This window comes from Protomyctophum bolini (assembly GCF_963924005.1).
Source record: "Protomyctophum bolini genome assembly, chromosome: 19".
NCBI lineage: Eukaryota > Metazoa > Chordata > Actinopteri > Myctophiformes > Myctophidae > Protomyctophum > Protomyctophum bolini.
The window spans coordinates 13,058,495-13,081,873 of NC_137880.1; the positions used below are offsets into that span (position 1 = coordinate 13,058,495).

At 44.7% G+C, this 23,379-nt stretch overlaps 1 protein-coding gene across 2 annotated transcripts in view; it reads left to right on the forward strand.

The window, feature by feature from the left end:
• The first annotated feature begins 217 nt into the window (after window positions 1–217).
• The window catches only part of LOC308334137 (MAM domain-containing glycosylphosphatidylinositol anchor protein 2), a 298,760-nt gene continuing 275,598 nt past the window's right edge, over window positions 218–23,379 (forward strand). For both annotated transcript variants that reach the window (XM_080790725.1, XM_080790724.1), the window contains exon 1: window positions 218–482. In XM_080790725.1, the coding sequence (XP_080646851.1) occupies window positions 410–482 (73 nt within the window). In that variant the 5' untranslated portion in view covers window positions 218–409. The remainder of the gene's footprint in view (window positions 483–23,379) is intronic.

The following is a 23,379-nucleotide window of genomic DNA, read 5'->3' on the forward strand; positions in this document are numbered from 1 at the left end:
CATGTAGATCGAATTCTAAATATTGGCGTGCGCGCGTGTGTGCGTGTGTGTCCCTCGCTGCTGGGCTTTGCCTTTGACAGATCATAGGCTACAGCCGCTGCTCTGAAGAGGAAGACGCGACCAGTATAGGCTACGTTCACATTGACGCCGGATCGTCGCAGCCAGATTGTGAACGTTACAATCCTGGACGCACGGATTGGAAGCGGGGATTGAACCCTCCATGCACACTGGGCATATAGACAGCCCAACACGGACGGTCTGTCAGTGTCAAGTCAACCCCCCCACCCCACCCATCCACCCATCCATCCATCCATCCATCCATCCATCGGAGCGGACACACACAGAGCGAGGGAAGAGAGAAGGACTTCTTGCCATTGACAGCTGGATATGTTGAGATTAACGTGAAAGGATGGATCTAATCGCGTGTGTTTTGGGGCTGCTGGCGCTGTTCGTGGAGGGCGTCCGCTGCCAGGGAGTGTATGGTAAGTGGAGAAATGTTGTGCGTTCGGTTTGCGTTGGAACGAATGTGATGATCTTGACCTTGTGTGAGAGACAGTGAGACAGTGTGGGCGGCTGTTAATGTTATACAGGAGCCTAATATACTGCCTGTGTGTGAACTGACTGCCCGTCAAAAAACACCGCGTCTTCTTGCAACGCAAAGCACACAGTTTTATGTGAGCGGAATTAAAACGCCGCAGGGGGAGTGTATGTGTTCTGTGTGTGCAGGACTGAGTGTATTTATGTTGTGTTTGTCGAGAGAAGGAACGAGAAGCATCATCATCATCATCATACAATCATCTCTGTGAAAACCTTCTGGTTTTCGCCTGTAGCCTATCTCTATCTGTAACTGTAAGGACATGTCGTGTAGATTCGAATCACTGTTGTTGCCCCCAATCCATCATTCACGAGTCACGACGGCCAGTGTGAGTCTTTTAGATTTAGTAATTCATCGCCATTGATTATAGCAGGTCGATGTTATGGGGTCAATTTTAATTTGTCTTGAAGCCCTAGCTGTGCTCCTCTCTCTCCCTCTCCCTCTCCCCCCCCCTCTCTCTCTCTCTCTCTCTCTCTCAACCAGATACAATGGTCATTGTGTTAAATAATTGCCACTAACAGATTCAAGGACGATCGCCATGGAGGTTGGCACTTGTCTTGCATTAGTTGAAGTCTTGTGTTGCATAAATGCATACCTATCCTTATTTCTGTCTGTCTGCCTGCCTGCCTGCCTGTATATATCTCTCTCTCTCTCTCTCTCTCTCTCTCTCTCTCTCTCTCTCTCTCTCTCTCTCTCTCTCTCTCTCTCTCACACACACACACCTGTGCAACCAGTGGGCGCTGATGCTACTACAGTAGTAGGGTATAGTAGTCAGTCAGTACTCAGTATAGGCTATATCTCTAGCCTTATGACTTGTCATCTTTTCAGCCGATATAGCAGAGCGAGCAGCAGCAGTGACAAACAAAACCACAAGCCATGTTTCCACATTCCACAAAAACGGGCTGTTATGATGCAGACACCCAGCTGAGTAGGTGTCCCCTCCCCTCCTCTCGCAGGCCCGGCCGGCGGCGGCGGTGACTGCTATGGTGTGCAGTGACCACAGTGAGGGCTGTGTGTGAGCTGAGAGGCTATAGTGTAGTGTGAGGTCAAGCTGTGTCATGGAGTAGCGTGACAAAGCTTACCCGTGGGGCACCACCGGACATATAGTAGTATCTCCCTAGAGTACACATGGAGGGTAAATAAACATGTGTAGTAGTACCAGTACGTCACTAACAATACACGTGCAGGGTAAACTAGATAAAGGTCTCCACCAGGGCAGGTCAGGTTGTGGCCTCCTGGTGGCGCTACAATAGGCCAATGTGAAAAGGGTGCAATTTCTTCTTACGCCTTGGATGGCAATTGGATGATTTGAGGCATTTTGTTCCAAAAATGGGTTTTGCAAAAATCCACCTGTTGGTGGCGCTATAACAGGCCAATGTGAAAAGGGTTGCGATATATTCCTCAGCCTAGTAGGAAAGTCTGTGAAAGATTTCACGTAAATTGCACGCTGCGTTCATGATTTGAGGCTTTTTGTTCAAAATGGGCCAGTCCTGCAAACTTTGAAAGCCAATGGTCATCGTTGGCATCCAGGTGTGTGTGTGTGTGTGTGCAAAATTTGGCATCGACCGGGTTAACGGTGCCGGAGATTATCGGACGGACGGACGGACACACGGACGGAGTGCAAAACATACTCTCTCCCCATGCCTTCGGCCTGGTGGAGACAATAAACACATCTAGTAGTTGTAGTAGTAGTAGCCAAAAATAGCCAGATCTTTGGTTCCTTTGACGAAAAGAAAAGGTAGTCTACAACCATATAAGGAACGCAAAGAACCATTCACTAGATTAAATATTTATTATTTTATAAAAAAAAAAAAAAAAAACCCTAGGGTGCCGTGACGCAAGTCCAGGGGTGCCTCAGAATACTTTCATATAAATTTGGATTTTCTACAAGCTCACGGCTAATTTGTTTTGTCAATGTTCCCCTCAGAATAGGGATGCTTGAGTTTAAGTGGTTAAAGGCCAAGTATAACAATTATTTCCAGTCTGTCCTAATTGAAACTGTTATTCTCTCAAGTTTTCCTCTTGACATGCTGTATCTTGGGGTGGGGGGGGTATTTACATATTTACATACCTTTTAATATGACATAAGGTACTATAAAAGTAACAATGCAATTCAGGGGTGTCGTTGGTGAAAACTTTATTTACAAGGGGTGACCTGAGCCAAAACATGTTTGAGAACCACTGCTTTGTTTAAGAACCATTTCAGAGTACGGTCTCTCTCCTCATGTGACAGTAGCTATGCTACAGACAGTGGTGGCAGTGTGCCTCGCACTGTGGGTCCATGAATCATATTCTGACATGTTCGCTAGAGCAGGTGAGCCAGTAGCGCACTAGCACACGTTCCTAATTGTCTTGTCGCACAAGGCATTATGAAGATTGGAAATTGGGCTCGGTGATATGGACACAAATCACAATATGTTCTAGCCAAATACCTCTGTGTGTGTGTGTGTGTGTGTGTGTGTGTGTGTGTGTGTGTGTGTGTGTGTGTGTGTGAACCAAGTCTCTGTACGTGTCTGTAATCCACGGCCTGTTCTGACATCACAATGATGCTCGACCTCGCCCTTTATTAGCCAATTGATCACACCTGATCAACCTCCAACGGCCACTGTTCGAGTATAGTAAAACCACGATACTTATCCTATGGTTAATTTAACTCAGGAGTGTACAAATGGACCCAAATGAACCGGCAATGGAGCATTTGGGTCAATTGTTGCCCGGAGAGACAGCCTCTTACAGCATGCTATATAGGCCTCCATCGGAGTGACTCAGATGTCATATCAGAAAGCTGCTGCTTCTCAGCATGTGACATAAACATAAGCATGTACTGTACGTCGAGAGGCAAGGTCATTAAATATAATTATACGCCACAATGCTCCATGCGGCGGGGCGCGCACGTGTGTGTGTGTGTGTGGTGCGATATAACAAGCAGGCTAATTGACATCAGTATAGCAGCACAGTCTGGGAATACATACAGCAAGGCCATGGAACAGATGGGATTGTTTGAGCATTTCACTGTATTAGGCAGAGGATGATGGGAGACGGTGCGGCGTGTGTGTGCTCGTGTCGAGGTCTGTGTACTGTGCACATGCACGGCCGTGTGTGTCTGTGCGTGTGCATGTGTGTATGTGCTTGTATAACATCGCTGTCAGGCAGAAATCTCCTATCTCCATATTTTAATTTAGTTTTTCCACAAATTAACGTCCTACTTGATCATATTTCAGTGTCACACAAAAGCATCAAAAGTCAAGTAGCATATGCGCAAGCTCGAAACGCAGCGCCAAGCTTGCAGATCTTCTACTTTTACTGTTTTTGAAGTCCTGAAAAGTAACAGTTTTGGACATATGAGGTTTACACCCGACAGACAATAATGAGTGTAATGTGTGTGTGTGTGTGTGTGTCTCAAGGCTATGTTTATTAGGGCTATGCTCTATTCTATTGCTTGCCTAACGAAGAATCTCAACGAATAATCTATTCTATACAAATGGAGTCAATCATGCAGACACCATGGACTGAACATTCTAATGTTGATTTCACAATGGCTATAGGTTGCTTTAGAAATTGTATAGTCTCTGCCAGGGTTAGGGTGCAGAATTGACGCTTAAGTTCTGATGACTATTAACGTTACGATGGTCACATAATTAACTATAGGTAATTTTGCTTCCTGCTTTTCGGGAAGTGAATTTTGGGGTCTTCAAAGTAAAAGACCCCATCTTCTACGACTGGTGGTGAGGGACTCCAGACTGTAGGACGGAAGTATCTTGAACATTCTGGCTCGTGATACTCGGGCTCGCCAGATTGAATGTTTGACGATGAAATAATGTATAGGAATGCCTATTCAGATCATATGCATATACAGTAAGTTGACAGTTGTAGAATTGTGTAAGCTAATTTTAACCAACAAACATCGCCAGGGTCCTTGGCAAAGAAACTTTGGGGGTCTATGGCCTAATATATATACATTTGGGCGTTCCTTGACATGTGATTGCCACTCAAAGTGGTGTCCGGGGCCCCCAGGGGTCCTCGGGGCAGTTCCAGGTGGTCCCGACTCTCCAGCCAAGATGATTTATACTGAGGAATAGGAACCAAATGGACCTTATGGGTTTGCAACTGAGAGAGAGTGTACAAATGGAACCATTCATACTACATTTTGTGATTTTACAGTGTAGATGTGGGTCCCTGAGATACAAATCCCGTCAAATGGAGGTCTGTGGTCTAATGCACATCAAACTGGGTGCTGGGGCTGTAATTAAAATGGTTGAGAATCACTGCTATAGAATCGTCTCTTATGGCGGGTCCTTGGCATATCTTTTCACATGAGGTTCCGCGGGCTAATTAAGTATTAACCCATTTTGGGCGGGAAGTCGGGAACCCCTTTTGGTGTTAGCATTATGTCATGCTTTAGCTATTGAAAAATAGCAGATCTACAAGCTCATAGCGTGCCACCGAGTGGCGCGCTACGAGCTTGTAGGTCTGCTATTTTTGAAGCATCGTGAAAAAGTGACATGAAAGTGTTTGAGAACGACTGAAATCGAAAAACATAGCTTTTTCAAGAAAACAGTCAGGATTTAGAAGACATTTGCAGAATCCTTCCCAGGTCAAAATGGGTTAATCTGGGTGTCCTTGACATGAAACACTCTGAGAACCGTACTAAGCACAGGACGTATGGGACGGATGGCTCATTCAGTGTGCCTCCCATCGTTCACAGGGTAAACGGCTGGCTGGCAGACAAACAGATAAATATGTAGATAGATGAGGGTGTCATCACTGGCATTTTAGGGGCAGAAAACAAATAAACAATCCAAACATTTTTGCCTCGGAGGACCAGCGAATGGCATTAATCCTCCCCCTGTTTCTGGCTCCCCTGACGAGTCGGGGGGGGGGGGGGGGGAGAGAACACTAAACACATGCCCTGTGACCACAGCAGCTATTTACAGTTATTAACACTAAACGAGTGCAGTCGCTTGTGGCGACGACTTTAATGTTTGTGAACTGGAGCTTGCATATGATCACATTCCATTACATTGTGAGGAGGAGGAGAGCCGTTGGCAGGGGATGTGGGCTGGCGTTCAAAGCACACACGGAGCAGCGGGTCTCCGAGGAGCGTCGCCGACGTTTCATTATTGATGGGATATAGGAAGTCAAATATTTGCATGCTGCGCACGGCGGGGTCGGACTGCCGTTGTGTTTGCGATTGGTTGGCAGTTAGGGATCGGGGGCAGCCGCCGCGAAGCCTGATGCGCGCGTGGTGCTGCTGTGTTGATTTTTGACAGCAAAGTTTGATTTAGTTTGAGTCATAGTCTTTGGAAGTTCACAACGGAACGCGTTGCGAGCTTGTAGATCTGCTATTTTCAGCATGCACCCAAGCATAAAATGACTTGTCTTTTAGTTTTGCTGGATCTCCTCTGCTCGTGTCCCTCCCTAACATTATAGTCTAGTTTTTATTTGTTGATGAAATTGTCAGTATATTTAGTCTTAGTCATCGTGGCTTAGTTTTTATTTAGTTTTCGTCAGTGAAAAAGGGTAGTCGGTGAACATGTTTTGTCAAACCAAGAAAAGACTATACTTTTACTAAATCACAGATGATGTATTCACGCTATCGATATAATACCAATATATTGCCCAGCCCTACCATTAAGGGCTATCACCAATTCCAGCTCCGCCTATTATACAGGGCTGGCATTAATTATACGCATTAGTTATAATGTTAATGTGAATTTATTTTACAACCATAAGGTACCAGTCTGTGCTGCAGTGCATACTATAGCTCCATGTGAGTTGGTTTCAATCTCTAGATTTCATCATCTCCTGTTTGCTGCTGCTATCGAAGCATCACATACAGTTCACTTACCCAAGTCCCACCACAGTGCCACTGAAAAAACACACAGCAGAGCTCCCTAACAGCTAATAAAAGGCACATTTAAGCATATATTTACCCTGGAAATACATTTGTCCCGGATATGTAGTATACTTGCCGTAGCACTTGCCCTAGCCTCGACGACCTTGCAGGCACATGCAGAGGCTGAAATTATGTCATTTATATTTTGTAGGCATAGCATCCTCTAGTTTCTATAGTCATAATGCAGTGAGTTTGGCATACTTAACTTTTGCCCATATATGAAGCTGACTGATTTGTTTGCGCCTGATGCCATGACGGCACATTGAGGTTAGACAGCATACTCCATACTTGGGTGTAACTGCATTATTTATTTAAAATCCTGTTAGTTTGACATACGTGGCCGGTTAAGACCCATGACATGTGGCTTACGCGTGCGGTTCTGGTTCTGGTTTGGGGTAGGGTTAGTAATGTCTAAGAGTTATGGTTCTGGTTTGGGGTAGGGTTAGTAATGTCTAAGAGTTATGGTTATGGTTTGGGGTAGGGTTAATAATGTCTAAGAGTTATGGTTATGGTTTGGGGTAGGGTTAGTAATGTCTAAGAGTTATGGTTATGGTTTGGGGTAGGGTTAGTAATGTCTAAGAGTTATGGTTATGGTTTGGGGTAGGGTTAGTAATGTCTAAGAGTTATGGTTATGGTTTGGGGTAGGGTTAGTAATGTCTAAGCATAAAATAAGGCTACGTGAGGTCGATCATGATGCCTGTGCAGCATGCAGCTGTACTGATTGATCAGATGCTGTATAATCCCTATAGGGAAGATATGGTTTTAGCCAGTTTTTCGCGTTCCTACACTGATGCCAAATATAGGCTGGTTACATAATACATATAAGGGTTGCCAAATGATCAAAAGAATAACGACTAATTAATCACACTAATTGTTGTGATTAATCGCAATGCATCACAGTTTAATCATAATTTAATTTGCATTTTTTTCCAATCACATTTAAAATCACGGATATTTCAATTTGGAACCAAAAGTGCCTTAATGAGGAATCCACACAATGGAGATATATGTTAAGTGAAATGATATTGTTGAAACAAATCTCATTCATATGTGTGAGAGGGAGGATGACTGATTTAAGCAGTCACACCTGGCCTGAGTCAAACTAGAACTGGACTCAGAGCTGGGTGTGGCTGCGCACCTGTTGTGCATGGACTTGATCAAGGTTAAATCAGTCATCTCCACAAACACTCGAGAGATAGCCTCTGTCCGGACAGTGGAGAGCCATCTGCTCTCCTTTGTAAACTTGTATTGTGAGTTTTGTGAGGCTTTCAAATTGTTATGCCCTGGCTTAAGAGGAATAAAACAGCCTACTTGAGAACAACTGCCTGTGTCGTATCCCTCCTTACCCTGGGGTAGTGACCTGCTTGGTCACAATATGTTTGTTAAAATCAAGCAGGGGGAGAGGGAGAGCAAACCACCACATTGTGCGTGCATGCGTCTGCGCCTGTGTGCGCCCAGATTAGCCCCATATGGAGATCCCTGCTGTCAGGGCAAATCAACATGGTTGGGGATCGGTTTTATGCCCATAATAACTATATGGAAACCCCCGATGTCAGCGCAAATCACTATTCTTAGGCGACCGTTACTTCTCAGTATTAAGTGCCTGGATTCTGCCTACATGTGGAGTTCAATCAGCAGGAGAGAGTATTAAGCCAGTAAAATAAGTAAGTCGGAGAGGCTTCATTGCCAGGATCAGCCGAGAACGCACCAGGCGGAGAACTCTGTTTATGCCACTCGGGGTGTTAACTGATGCAAACCAACCGTGCCAATGCCGGCTATACCGAAACGCTGATCACCTCAGTAACCCCGGCAATGCCGGGCAAGCCAATATAATAAACACGGATATATGGTATCCTTTGTTTTTGCCCTGGCGCCCCTGGGGTGTAGTATTTGTGAACGTGAGAAGTCCCAGTCAGTGTTTCCCACTGAATGGACATGCAATTAAGGAGCCAGTAATGAAAAAAATCACATTATGTGTTCAGTGGCGCCGGCACAGTCATTAAGTAGGATTGATGACTGATGGTCATCCTCTTGTGACTGCAGAGACACTGTGACAGTAGAACATCTGTTCTATGGTCCCACGTCCTCTCTCTCTCTCTCTCTCTCTCTCTCTGTGTGTGTGTGTACGCACATAAGGATGCCCTTGCAGTCCAATTCTCACTGTTACTTTAGCTCTTGAGTGGGTACTGTACATGTGCGAGTGTGCACTGTATTTGAGGATTGTACTGTGCAGTCTGCATGCAAAACACACGCACGCTCGCACACACGCACTTGTGTGCCTGCGTGCACACGCAGGCATGCAAAAGGCCCACCCTTTCTCTTGGCTAAATCACACTATTTGTTCATCTCTTCTCCCTCGTGTGTCAAGAGGCACAATAAGGCTGGCTGGCTGGCTGCTCCGGTGTCAGGCCACGGCTGAATCATCCCTCGTAGCAGGAAGAAAGACGCCCACTGCAACACCATCACACCACACGCTGCCGGCCCGTGGCGTTGGCAGGCAGCCGCGACCATCCAAAAATACAGTACACTTTACCATAGCGCCTTTTTAAAATAGCGTTATCAAAACAGTAGGGATGTGAACATGACTGGTGTTGGTGGCGTGGCGTGCGCGTCGCTTCATCTGTGGATGTGCAGTACCACTGGGGCCCGCCTTCGGGTTGTTCTCTTTGCATCAAAGTCAGTCGGCATGACAACCGTCACGGGATGCCTCCTGATCTTTTCTTTTTGCATCAGCACCACTGCAGAGAAGCAAACAACTTCCTACAGTATATAGCATCGTTACTCTATTATACCACCCCTCTCCCTCCCTTATACTCCCCCCTCTCCCTCCCTCTCTCCTTCTATCTAACCCCTCTCTCTCCATCTCTATCCCCCTCTATGCCTCTCTCCATATCTCCTCCCCTCTCTATCTTCTCCCTTTCCCCTCTCTCCCTCTTTCTCGCCCCGCTCTCCCACCACACTCTCACTCTCTATCTCCCTCTCTCCTATATCTCCTTCTTCCTCTCGCTCCCTTACTCCCCCCCCCCTTCTCTCGTTTGCATCGAAGTCCAAGCAATTCCTATAAGCTCGAGTTTATAATCCACCGCACGGAGCACGTCATAGTAGAAAAGGACGGATCTTCAAGCTGACAACGTTTGGTCGGCCTGACGGTCAGTGCTTGTCGGCGAGCGACAGACACCACCGCTGTGCCCTGGTGTATTTATAAATGTAGGAGAAGAGGTGTTTAGGGGTTCCTTTTGCTTTTCACGAGGCCCCAGTTCAGACGTGCTGCTTGGCTTCTAAGCTATGCAAATGCTTCTGCCAGCGAAACTAAAGCCGCCTTTGTTGGCCCTCGGAAGCCTTGTCCTCCACGCCATCCTTCGTCAGGACCCTCACATTTACCCACCGTAGCCTTGTCCTCCACGCCATCCTTCATCAGGACCCTCACATTTACCCACCGTAGCGAGCAGTGCTGGAAAACAGTACTCACATTTTGTAGGCTACTTAGTAAATGTATCAATATTGCAATATAGAACTACTTTACAAGTAAAAGTGCAGAATTCAAAATGTTAAAGTATTGGCATCAGAATGTACGTAAAGTACCAAAAGTAAACTCATGTGCAGAATGTCACATTTCACAATTTTGCCAATGTATGACAATCTTTTGAAAATAGCAGATCTACAAGGCTACAAGCTCAATGCTTCACATTTAGTATTTTCCAATGGCCGAAAATGTATATTGGGCTGAAGTGGTTAATGTATGTTTTGTACTACTAATACTCCAAATCTACAAAGTAACTAGTAGTAACAAAAGTTTTCAAATTATTGTAGTGGAGTAAAAATATAACATTTGCTTCTGAGATGTGCCCGCCCCCGCTCCCCTCCCCGCTAGAAAACAGCACTTCACTTCACGTCTGCTTTTACAATTACAATTCTCTAACTTTTGGACCAACATAACTCTGAGAGTGTTACAGACCTGTATTTTCACCTTAGATTTAGGAACCCCCTGTAGGAGTCATTAGAGGGAAACCGGACTGTTAAGAGGGAATCGTTAAAAGGATCCCAGCCCTGCTTCTCTCTCTGTCTCTCTCTTTCCCTCCCTCCCCCCTCCCCCACAGACTGATCAGTCTGGGGAGGTCAGTCAGAGAGAGGAGGGTCGGGCGGGGTGAGGTTACATACACACAGTACTACAGCTGTGGGATAACTTGTGTTGGCATTAATTTGCTGCAGTGGAGCAGCACGGAGCATCAGGGACCATCGTACGCCCCAGGGTGGGGCCTCAGATAGCAACCAGCTTAATCATAGCGAGTGTCTCGGTCCTCCTTGGACCTTGCCTGTTGAGACCGTCAAGCAACCCAACACACTGCTGCACAAAAGCACATTTAAACCTTCAAGTCGCGAGTGCTGCCTGCCAGCACTGTTGACTATTTTAAGTCGAATCCAATTACAAATTAAATTTCTCCTAAATCCCAATTTAACTTGAATGCCCGTCAAAGCCGGATTATGTCTTCTTTTTTTTTTTTTTACCGTGCGCTGCAGTTTTTGAGAGGAAAGAATAACCAATTAAAATTAATTGAATCTCTCGGAGCCCCCGGTTATTTGGAGCGTCCAAGACGTCCAGTTGCACTAGTTTTTGCGAAGTCAGGAGAAACGTAAGCCTTTTTTTGCTTTTGCTTTTTTTAAAGCTTGTTTCCTGGTCAGGTTTTTTTTGTTTATTTTGGAGGGGAAGATACAGTAGTGTTTGGTTCGCCAGCTGCTATGAGAGTTTCAGAGCAAGTTGGTGGCAGAGAATAGAATAGATGGTACACCGCATTATTTACCTACAGTAACTGTGCTCAAAATTCAACATTCATCAATTCTGGTGCATAGTTATTGTCTTGCCTTGCTGGTGATTTTCTTGATTCATATAATGTGTGATTCACTCAGAGTTACAGACCTGTAAGGGTCCATTTGGAACCCCCCGGCCTATAGGAATCATTAAAGACCGTTAAGGAATCGGACAGGAGAATTTCATGCTAGATGGTTTTCTTACCTTTCGTGGCAGTTGTTGGGTTCGCACCAAAGTGGTCCAGGTGTTATTTTGTGGCAAAAACGCATTATTGGCTATTTCCCCACCATAAGCCCTGAATAGGGTGCTGGGTTTTAGTGCTAATTCGCTTATTTCCATCGCTCGAAAATCCATTTCTTGGTATAAATCCTCTCTTCATAATGTCAACAGTATGTGTAGCATGACACTTTACTGCATAGTAACCCCCGTTGCTGTGTTCCAGCCGTAAAGCGTGAAGTGTCGTCTTATCGCGTGATCTCGCGAGCTCTATCCACTTGCATGTAGTATGTGTTTCTGGTGATGATAAGGTCATCATTTTGTGCGTCTGTGGCAACATTTTCATTTCGACAAAAATGTCCACCACAAGCCAGAATGGTCTAGACATTTACAATTTGGTAACTGTGAACAGAATATACGCATATCTCCCAAAAGTATAAAGTGTCTTTTGATTGTTACTGTGCAAACATGCACAGCTGTAGTCCTTGTGTGTCTCTTGTGTGGAGAGGATTTGTAGCCGACCAGGAACACGACTCACCTCTGCGTCGTTCTAGGGCAAATCCCCACTCTGGACCCAAAGAGGCTTATTGTAACCCGTCTGTCTGCGCCGTTAAACCCCCAGCGTGCCCCAAAACAGCTGCTTGTTCTGCAGATGTCACTCTCAGATGTCAAAGTGCTGTTGTTGTCAGGGGTCATCAGGGGTCAAATGTGTCTGTGGATGTGCATAAAAACGAATTATAAATTAATGAAATAATAATAATGATAAATACATAATATTTGAACTGGGGACCCTGACGAACACTTGGAATTGTAGTTGAGGCATTACATTTTGTTCACTCGTTTCCACAGATATTCGGATAAAGAAAAATATATCATCAAAAGATAAAGCCCATCTACAAGCCTGAGTGTTGTGAGTTTGTCTACATTTATCCTGTACACACGTACGGTACCCGTCCAGCATACTGCATGTTCGTTTGCTTACTAATCATCTGCAATACACTGCAAGCCAGCTCGGTCTCAGTCTCATATTTAATAATCAAATTCAATTTCTTTAATTTGATTAGGTCCAATACGGTGTGCGAAGTGCTGAGTGAGCCCTGGTCAGAGCCAGAGGTGTCATTCATCCCAGAGATGTCAATGAAACACTAATAAAGTGCTCCATTGTGTTCTGCATGGTCTGCAGTGGAGCAGGCCAGGGTTTAATTCTCGATGTCCAATTATGGACTTATGGGCCCATAATTCTTTCATCTGTATTGATTAAATTCCTGCCAATGGTCTTAATTCCTTCATGCTGACATGGTTGGATTCCATCGTCTTAAACCCGTTAACCAGTATATTATATTTTGTTTGCTGGGGTGTTTATGCTAGGCCCCAATCCCTTTTCCCTTGTCTCTTCGCCGAAAGCTTGTAGCTCTGTTAATTTCATTGAATGTTTGCCTATTACGACATGCTCATTACCCGGAATAGGTATACATAAATTATAATGCTAGGGCTCATGTGGTTAAGGCAGCTGTGTGGTGGTTATTATAAATTGAAATATTTAGCTGCTCTTCGACACTTCATTATTGTTTTGTATGGTTAATGTTGACCTCTTGTGCTTGTCTTTCTGCACTGCCAGTGGGCAGGAGTTCAGGGCCAGCCATGGCATCGTGGCAGTAGTTCCATGCCAACCAGGACATTAGTAGTTCAGACCCAGAAAGGGCATTAGTGGCAGTGGTAAACAATGTTCCCAGAGAAATAAGCAACCCAGGTCTAGGAAACCAAGGACTAGGCCACATGAGCACCTTTAAACCTACACTGTTTACAGCGTCTATTTGAAAATAGCCGATCTACACGCTATCGACGCCTTGCGAGCTTGTAGTGAATCAGACAAAACAGTGAGGACATACACAATACTGTATGTTCTCTCATCTTAGTTTTAGTTAAAACTCTGGCTGTCGCAAGTTGTAGTCTGTCATTGTTTTTGTTGGCAGGCCAAAAAAAGTGCATTGCCGCAATCAAGGCGAGAGAAAACAAAAGCGTGGATCAACGTTTTTGCATCGTCCAACGACAGATGGGCTCTAATTTGCGCAATATGTCTACGATGAAAGAAGGCAGTCTTGGTAGCATGATTAATGTGTGAATTTAAATTTGATTCAGAATCAATAGGCTAGCTAATAGGCCCCAGGTTCTATACTGTAGTTCTACAGTGAGGTTACAGAGTCTACTTATTATTGATTCTCTCTGCTCACTAGAACCAATTAGAGAACTTCTTTCTGTCTTCTCCTCATTTAGCTTGAGGAAGTTTTCAACAGTTCCAGACGGGTCAACAAGTGCAGTGGTGACGGACTAGTAATACTGTAGCAGTAGTAATGGTGTGACTTTGTGTATACTGACTTTCAGGCTGCTGGATTCTCAAGCTGCTGGCAGGCAGAAACCTATCTAATTATATATTTCTTTTACTTTTTGTGTGTTCTTTTTCCCTTTTTTTTATGCCCTATGCCATCATACATGCTTTCGAGCTTGTAGCTACTTTTTCCATTTTTAGTCTGTTCAGAGTGCCAACAGTTTTTTGACAGGTTTCCACCCAACAAAAACAAATTCATTGGCCCGTATACAGCGAGAGTCACATTTTCTTAACTAGCTAGATTGTAATCTGGATCATTTAGCGATCGTCCATGTCATTTTAAGCTGTTGTCATCAGATCGCCTGTGGAGATCACACAGAATCGTACAAATAAACCACCTTCAAAGTTACACAAACGATGAAAGGATCTCATTGAATATGAATCCATCTCCTGTCTCTCTTCATGTTTTTTTTCCCCTCTCTCGCTTACAGTAAGCTGTCTTTGTGAAACCGAACTGCGGCGCCTGCCTTAGCACAGATAACTACAAATCACCCAGCAATGGAGCCGGCCTTAACGCAGTTAAACTACAAATCACCCAGCTGTTCCAAAGAGACGTTCTCTGGGAAGAGTAACAGGTTGCCTTAAATAACAACAACAACATTATAAAACTCGATATCAATGTTCTCATTTCCGACATTATAATGAACCGTCGCAGTGTCCCACACTCCTGCATTATGTGAGCCGGCCTTCACATTGATATCGAGTTTTATAATGTTGTTGGTTCTGATTCTGGGGCCCTTGAGGGGGTTCCAGGGGGTCCCCAGCAAATTAGATGATACAGCATGAAAAACAGTTCAACTAGGCAACATCGGCTATTTGAGAATGGCAGATTTACAAGCTCACGATACTTTGCATTGCGCTTGCGGATATGGTATTTTCCAAACAATCTTGAAAAAATATGAAACATTAACATTTTAACAACACAAAACAATTTTGGTCAATTGTGGAGTTCCATTAGCGCCGACTTGTGTCTTCAAACATTGGAACTGGTCACATATCATTTTATATACAGATGAAATGGACCAGCTCCGTCATCTCTGGCATTCCAGTCCATTGGGCAAAGGTCTTAAAAGTCGTCCTTGGCAGTATAAATGAATTAAGAAAACCAATGTTATTCTCCATAGAGAAAAACGTCTGCGCAGCGGGGGATGAACGAGTGACGTCAGGCGTTTCTGCGCTCTATAGCGGAAGAACAAAGCGAAAAGGCGCAGCGGGAGGGGGATTGGTCCGACGCGGTGCCCACAAGAGGCTAATGCCAAACCTTCAACTGTGTCGCTCCAGCCCACACAGGCATCCTAAGTGCTGCTTCCTGCCAAAATGATGTCTGTTGTCATGGCGACCCTACGCGAGGCTTGGCTTTGCATGTCTTGCTGACTTTCCCAGTTCTCCTCTCCTCTCCTCTCCTTAAATGTTTAATAATTTTTACGTTTTTCTTTTATTTATTTCATAAATTAACGCTGTGTTGTGTAGACATTTGACACATTTGAAAACTTGCGAAACGAGACATTCTGCACGTCCTACTTTTGTACATCTTTTGTACTTTTACTCAAGTACATTTTGAATTCCAGACTTTTATTTCTATATTTCAGCATTGATACTTTTACTTACCTTAAGTAAAATGTTCCAGCGCTGCTAACTCCATTGGATCTCCTCCACATCCTCCTGAGAACCAACCGTTCTGAACATACAAGGTTTCTGCCCCGCGGCGACGAGACGTGAAGTGACTGCGTGAGCGAACAGCCCCTTTGCAGCGGCTTTACTGTCGCGCAAGAGCACACAGGAGTTTTACGGCTTTACCTACGGGACTGTTGTCGGCCGAGAGAATATAACCCTCATTCATACATTGGCCTGTGCAAGGCTTGGCCGGGTGTGTGTGTGCGTGCGTGTGTGCGTGCGTGCGTTTTTCACATGGAAATCTGTCTAGGGAGAGAGGGAGAGAGTCACCATGTCCTCGCTGCCTTTCAATTTTCGCGACTTAACCCATTCTGACCGGGAACCCATTTTGGTGTTTAGCATCATGTCATGCTTTAGCTATTGAAAAATAGCAGACCTACAAGCTCGTAGCGCGCCACCGAGTGGCGCGCTACGAGCTTGTAGGTCTGCTATTTTTGAAAAATCGAAGAACGACTGACATTTTTTAGAATCTGATCTCAGGTCAGAATGGGTTGATCAGACCTAGTGTGTGTCCAGTGGAAACCTCGTATGAATCTGATCTCAGGTCAGAATGGGTTAATACTACTTCGTCATAATACAGTGTCGCGTGAAAGTAAGCAAAATAGCAGAACTACAGGCTCTAAATGCGTCGCCACGCGACATGTTTTGTGCTTGTAGATCGGCTATCTTTGCAAAAAAAAACAATTATTTGAATCCTGAACAGTAACAGTAACAGTGGACATGTGAGGTTTCCACCCGACAGAGAGGCGATTTCATTCCAACGCTTATCTTTGTAAGCTGCTCTTTACGAGCAGGACTGCCCTGTGATGCATGATGATAGACAGTGACACCTTCAGTAGCCGGCTAGCTTCTAAAAAAAAAAGTAAAAGGTGACAAAAAGACTGTGCAAGCATTGTCCACGGTGCATGCATTTATACGAGGAAACCGTATGCATTTAAACACACAAACAAGATGCCAGTTGAACGACTATGTGCTTCTACAGAGCTACTGTACTAACATGCTCCACGGAGCAACACACTCCACACTCCACTCCAGTGTGTGTGTGTGTGTGTGTGTGTGTGTGTGTGTGTGTGTGTGTGTGTGTGTGTGTGTGTGATGGTACACGCTGCAAAGAACAATCAACATGCTGGTTGTGTATGCGAGTGTGGATGTCTTGTGTGCGACGTGCGTGTATGTGTATGCATTGATGTGCATTTGCGTATAGGTCATGTACTGTAAGTGTGTATAGTATGCCTGTGTGTGCATGCTTTTTCATCAAATGTCAAACATCTAACACTCAACATGTGAGATTATGTTCTCGTGTGTGTGTGCTTTGGTGAGTGTGTGTTTGCATACTTTTTTCTCAAACATCTAACACTCAACATGCATGATTATGTTCTCATGCGAGCGCATGGGTGTTCGTGTGTTCGTGCGTGTGCTTGTGTGTGCATACTTCTTCATCTATATTTCTAGGCCAACAAACCGCTGAGATATTAATTCAACAGCGTGTGAGAACTCGTCGTTCGCGTGTCAGCCGGTCTGAACGACATTGGTCTCCCACCAGTGAGCACGTGAACTAGTCATGACGCACGCCTTCAGTTCCGTTTCCCCAGCAGAACCCAAACCGATGCGATGCTGTTATGTGTATTGCCAAGTCTCGGAAAAAAGACGCACTGTGATTGGCTGGTACAGTCACTTTGATTGGCAGTTGTGCCAATCAAAGTGACTGACCCCAAAACATGATTTACAAGACTGTGGCGGCTCGCATGGGACACCCAAGGCATGGATGGGTGTGTAATCATCATCATATCATATCATCATATCATATCATCATCATCATACTATAATTAAGTCAATGTCTGTCTGAATGTGTGTCTGTCAGAAACACCGCTCCCACTTTTCACACAGGCATTGACCATAATAATATGGAGGTCTTAACGAAGCCCTTTTTTCAATTTAACAAATTATAAATGAATAATGAATGAAAAGTGGGAGCGATTGGTGCAGGCGGTGAGGAGATACGTGTTTCTGACAGATACGTGTTTCATTCAGACAGACAGACATTGACTGAATTATAGTATAATGAACGGCAATTAAATATATTTATGGAGGGGGGGGGGGGCAATATCTCACAACGGGTAAGGGCTAGTGACAACTAATAACGCATTCATCAGAGGGGGGATCCGCTCTATGCTATGAGGGCTGCTGGGGTCCACTAAGGAAACTGGACTGTCATGGAAGTCATTTGGGATCAACGTACTGTAATTACAGTAGGGGGGTGTGTGTGTGTGTGTGTGTGTGTGTGTGTGTGTGTGTGTGTGTGTGTGTGTGTGTGTGTGTGTGTGTGTGTGTGTGTGTGTGTGTGTGTGTGTGTGTGTGTGTGTGTGTGTGTGTGTGTGTGTGTGTGTGTGTGTGTGTGTGTGTGTGTGTGTGTGTGCACTGTGCGCATGCATGCGTCAGTCTGGAGTTGTCCTTTAAACGTGCTCGCTATCAAGGGATCATTTCACCTGAACACGTGTGTGCAAAAGGCTCTCTCTCTCTTCACCTGAACATGTGTGTGCACAAGGCTCTCTCTCTCTTCACCTGAACATGTGTGTGCACAAGGCTGTCTTTCTGCTCCATCAAAGGCCTCAGAGTGTCTCCTCGTTGCTCTCACTGAGGCCTTGTTCTTCTGTCAGTAATTCATTGTCTTTGGTCTCTCTTCCGCTCCCCAGATGAAGTCAGCGTGGTCCCAAAAGGCTGTTGCGTCTCGTGAGGCTTTTGGCACCCTGTGGTGAACTAAGCAGGGTTGTCAGTTCGCAGGCAAAGTGATTATCTGTCGAGATTTCATGAGCAGCAATACCAGGAGAGATGATTCAATTTGTGTTTGGTTGCACAACGGTTCTCCTCCCCTCTGTTCTCTACTCCTCTGTTGCCACCGCAGTGAAGGACATCTTATTTTACCCGGAAATGTACGCCATCCTATCTAACATTTAATACTTTAGTTTATATTAGAGTACCTGTACGTAGCTAGGCAACTGTGGCAGAGCAGTGCCATTGTGAGGGTGGAAAAGTAGTCAAATCAGGCCAGCTTCTGGGAGGTTTTCTATTTCTCCCCCCTACCTTTCTTTTTTTTTGCTGCATTGTGCGACTGTGCTTGCAGTCCGTAAGCTGGCTCCTCATTGAAATTCAAGTGTTGGCATTCAAATATCAGCAATCCAATTCTCTTGCCCACAAACCCAGTCATTCTGCACAGCGAGAGGTGTGCTGAGAGAATCTCTCTCTCTCTCTCTCTCTCTCTCTCTCTCTCTCTCTCTCTCTCTCGTAGTATACAGAAGAAGCAAAGTCAACCCACGCTTTAATACCGCCTTCAGTGGAATTACGGCTTGATTTTTCTTCTTCCCTTTACGCTTGTCACAACAGACAAAAGCTTACGTTAACTATTCATGACGTCTTCATTCTTCCGCCCTCGGAGCGACTAGTTCTGACATGCAAATGTCTGATAATCTCATCAAAATGTTTACCGTTTGAAGTGCAGAGTGTAACACTTGAACACTTCATTTGGGGCTACGGCACCACCGTGATCATTATGCTCACACACGGTATGTGCAAGCATCAACTGGATTCAAACAAAAAATATAAGTGGTTAAGATATATCTTAACCACTTAAACATGGAGTGTGGATTCCTCCAGGAGCCAACTATTCTGGGCCCCTTCCTGTTTTCCCACTGCACCAATTGTCCTTGATGAAAATTGTTTACAATAGTTTACATAGTGTACAACGTTTGCAACAAGCTTGTAGATGGTCTATTTATTTTTTTATTATCATTTTTATCCCACGACTTTTGCAACCCATTTTCTTCACCCAGTGTCAATTATCTAATGTAATCCTCGGCGCTACACAGCGGACTGACCTCATGCTTCCTTCTATGCATGAAAAGAAGCAGCTTGGACTGCTTCTCACCTGACGGGGGAGATTTCCCCCGGCCGGACGTAGCGCGTGGAAGGAACATGTTATCAGTTCCTTTCCGCTAGGTGGTTAGAATAATGATACTGTGCCTCTTCTGCAGCATCCGACAGTGATTCATTCCAACAGGAAGTTTTCAAAGCAATATGGACTCGGATCAATAAATCCCTGTATATCGTATATACACTTTAAAGATGATTTGTGACCCAGGCATTTGTCGTTGCCTCAGGATATCCAAACGAGGGCCGGCTAATGTCGGACAATTTCCTTTATCACATTCCCATAACACGTTGATGCAATTCTCCCGTTATTTTTTTTTAAATATTTCACGTTGTTTGTTTTATAAATTTTTGGAAATTCCTATAATGACAGGTCCCCCAAAAAAGGGATGCCTGCCGGGTTGAAAGTGTTAGTCAACACTTAAATTCAATAATCCCTTTACTTTCTTACTCGCTCACATACTTCAATGAATATATTAATGTTAGTGTGTCAACAAGGAACCGCCCTTGTGAGTTAAATGGTACAGTCCTGCTGGGATTTCCCAGCAGTGTGGGGAGGGACTTGTCTGAGAGCATGGCGGGTACTGCTGGTGACATGCCTCGCAGGCTCGCAGCCATTCTGTGCACCAGTGAAGGTCGAGAGCTGTCTTCCATTCTGTACTGTAGTTCTTTTCTTTCCTAGGCCATGAATAGGTCATAACACCATTTAGGATATAACGCTTCCTACTTCCGGGCCTCTTCCAACTTCTTTCCCAGGTGTTACCGATAATACTAATTAAGGTGCTGTTCAATTCTGGTCAAACAGAGTCAGGGTATGTGCAGCCATTGTGCATGTTGGCTCACTGGAAGCACTCTGTGTGTAATTCTGAGGGTGTACAGATGGAACAAAATGGCCACATATTTAGTTCGAGGGGGATCCCTCGAACAAAATATTCTTAAATGCATCCGTGGACAAATAGATTAATTCGGGGTTCCTTGACATGACACAAGCTGAGTCAAAAACCTGCAAAACCTCCAAGCTTGTACTGAAGAAAAAGCCCAGAGTCACTTAGAATAAGCAGACATGGCAACACTGCACACAAACACTTGAAAACATGGAGATGCAAGGTTTCTGCCCCGACAGCGACACTGCTATCCAGCATGCAGCCGGCGCCGTGCATTGCATTAGGATAGAAGACGTGTGATTCATTACCCAGAGGTACACACACGGGGACGGGTCACAACCCTGTGCGTAACACCGGCACGGTGATAGAGAGAGTGGTGGCTAATGGAACAGAATAGAAAATAACACACATGACAAAGTAAATAAATGGAACCGCATGTGAACGTGGAGAAAACATGGGGGGGGGGGGGGGGGTGTTTGCAGCAAAGTGGTGCGGGATATTGCGGACAACTACTGCGTGTACACAAACACACATGCACACACACAACTAATAATGGATGTGTCATTTTGCTCTGCCTATAGCTCCATATTGTACCCTATCATCTTTCTCTTCCTGTGACTTTCTTACTATTACTTTCACCACCATTATACCAGGCTGAGGACACACTAGCTCTGGACATTTATGCAGGTGTGCACGCACGCACACACACACACACACACACACACACACACACATGCTCAGCTGAACACACAAGCTACTCCCATTTGGTACCGAAACTGGTTCACAATTTGAACCTTAAAGATGGAGTGCTTCTTAAGACCGACAAGGGCATAGTATTTGGAGGTGTGGAGTCCGCCATTGTGTTGAAGGTGCTAACAACACGTGTGAGTGTGACAGATCATGTAACATGGTATCATCAGTCATTAAAACACTTCTGATGCCCAGGATGTGTCCACACGGACACGTCTTTAGTTCAACACAGGCTTCTAAAGAGAGATCAGACATACTGTATCAGCGCATTGGTAATAATGGAAGATTTCACCTCACGGTTTTAGGGAGATATGGAAGGCGGTGCTTTTCAGAGTAATATCTGCCTCATCTGCTTGGCACTCTAGTTATAGTTGAATCCTTTCAAAAATATTTAAAGCCGAAATGTGTACTGTAGTGAGAGTGGATACAGTATATCCTTGCTGTTGGGCACAAACCTCTTATTTCCATAATGTCTTTGTGTTTTGTAAATGAATGGCCTACTTCATCATACTGTACAGTGTCACACAAAAGCATCACAATTAGCAGATCCACAAGAGCTTGTAGATCTGCTACCTTTGACGCTTTTGAATATGAATCCTGAAGAGTAACAGTTTCCACCTGACGGAGACAATATCATTTATATTACTTATTTTTCAACCTACAAGAAACAGCTTGCAGATCGGGTTTAAGTGGTTAAGACTCCTCCGAGGAATAATTTCTATATTTATTTACTGAGATAACAGCTGTGGGCGTCATGCTTAATGCGTCGGGTGTATTCACTGCTCGGTGAGTCTGGTCCCTTCTTTTGGGACAGGTGAGTGCACTCCATATGCAATAAGACAAGGAAGATTTAGCAGCTTCAATAAAAAGAGAATTAGTGCTCCAGGCTACTTCATCGTTGGTACTAAAGGAAATGAAGAATCGTGTATAATTAGAGAGAGAGAGAGCCACACGGCAAAAATCAATCCTATATTAATGTGTATCGAAACGTGATTTCCCCCTGGCATCGAGTGGTGCCTCCGTGTTTTAGGCAGGGAGAAATTATTAAAGTTATGAACCCGTGAATGTGGAAGTCAAATATCGCATTATTTCCCCGGATGCTCGGGTTTGGAAAGTTTTTCCATGTTTTGGATTAGTTCTGAAACGAATCTGAAAGTTTGCGCGCAATGGCTTGAAAAAAGAAATAAATAAATAAAGCCTCCACAATGCGTTATTATTGTTATATAATAGAGGACTTTAAAAAAAGCTTTAAATGCACCAGCCCACTAATGGGAATTGAGTTGCTCTTTGCCGATCACAGTCGGCCCCATGCAAATTCAGCAAAAGGCATTTTTTTAATGCTTTTCTCTCCCATATTGATATACATATTTATACATCACGAGCCATCTATCAACACGCTGATAATATTCATGAATTCCATGCACCCAACCCTGTATACTGTATGTGTGAAATGGTGGAAACTGGCAGCAGCTCGTCTATCTAGTGTGTGTGTGTGTGTGTGTCTGTGTCTCTGTGTGTGTGCATCATGCACATATGTGGGTGTATGCGTGCGACTGTGTATGATGTGTATCCTCGGTGGGTCTCTGTGATGCTGCTGAGGTAATTGGATGTACCGTATGACGCCCACCAAAAGTCCCCTTTAGCCCCGGGCGAGCGCACTCTCAATCCCAGCATGCCTCTGCAGTGCAAAGCACCACCCAAAGGAAAGGCTTATTCTTTCAACTGGCAAACATCAAATGGTTCCCCTGTTCTCTTTTTGCTTGCAAAAGCCCCGCTCTCTCTCTCTCTCTCTCTCTCTCTCTCTCTCTCTCTCTCTCGTCCCCTCCTCTCTCTTCTTCCTCCCCATGTAGCGTCGGATGAAAGCCCATTAAGACATTAATGACACCCTTTTTTGACTGTTTTTTGGGTGCTCTTTTTTTTATATATATACTTTTTATCCCACGTTTTTTGTAACCCAATTTTCACCTGGTGCCAATTGCCTAAACTGTAATCCTGGGCGCTACTCTCCCTCTGCCAACTTGGGGAGAGCCCCGAACTGACCTCATGCTTCCTTCAATGCATGAGGAGTCCAAGCCTCTTCTTATCACCTGACAGGGGTGTAGTTTCCCCGGTATAGGAAGTATAGCGCATGGAACCAGTTCCTTTCCCCTCCATCAGGCGCCCCGGCTGGCCAGGGGGAGGTCGTTTAGAGACCAGTTTTACGGCATGTTTTTTTTTTTTTTAAACCAATGAGTTAATTCATAACAA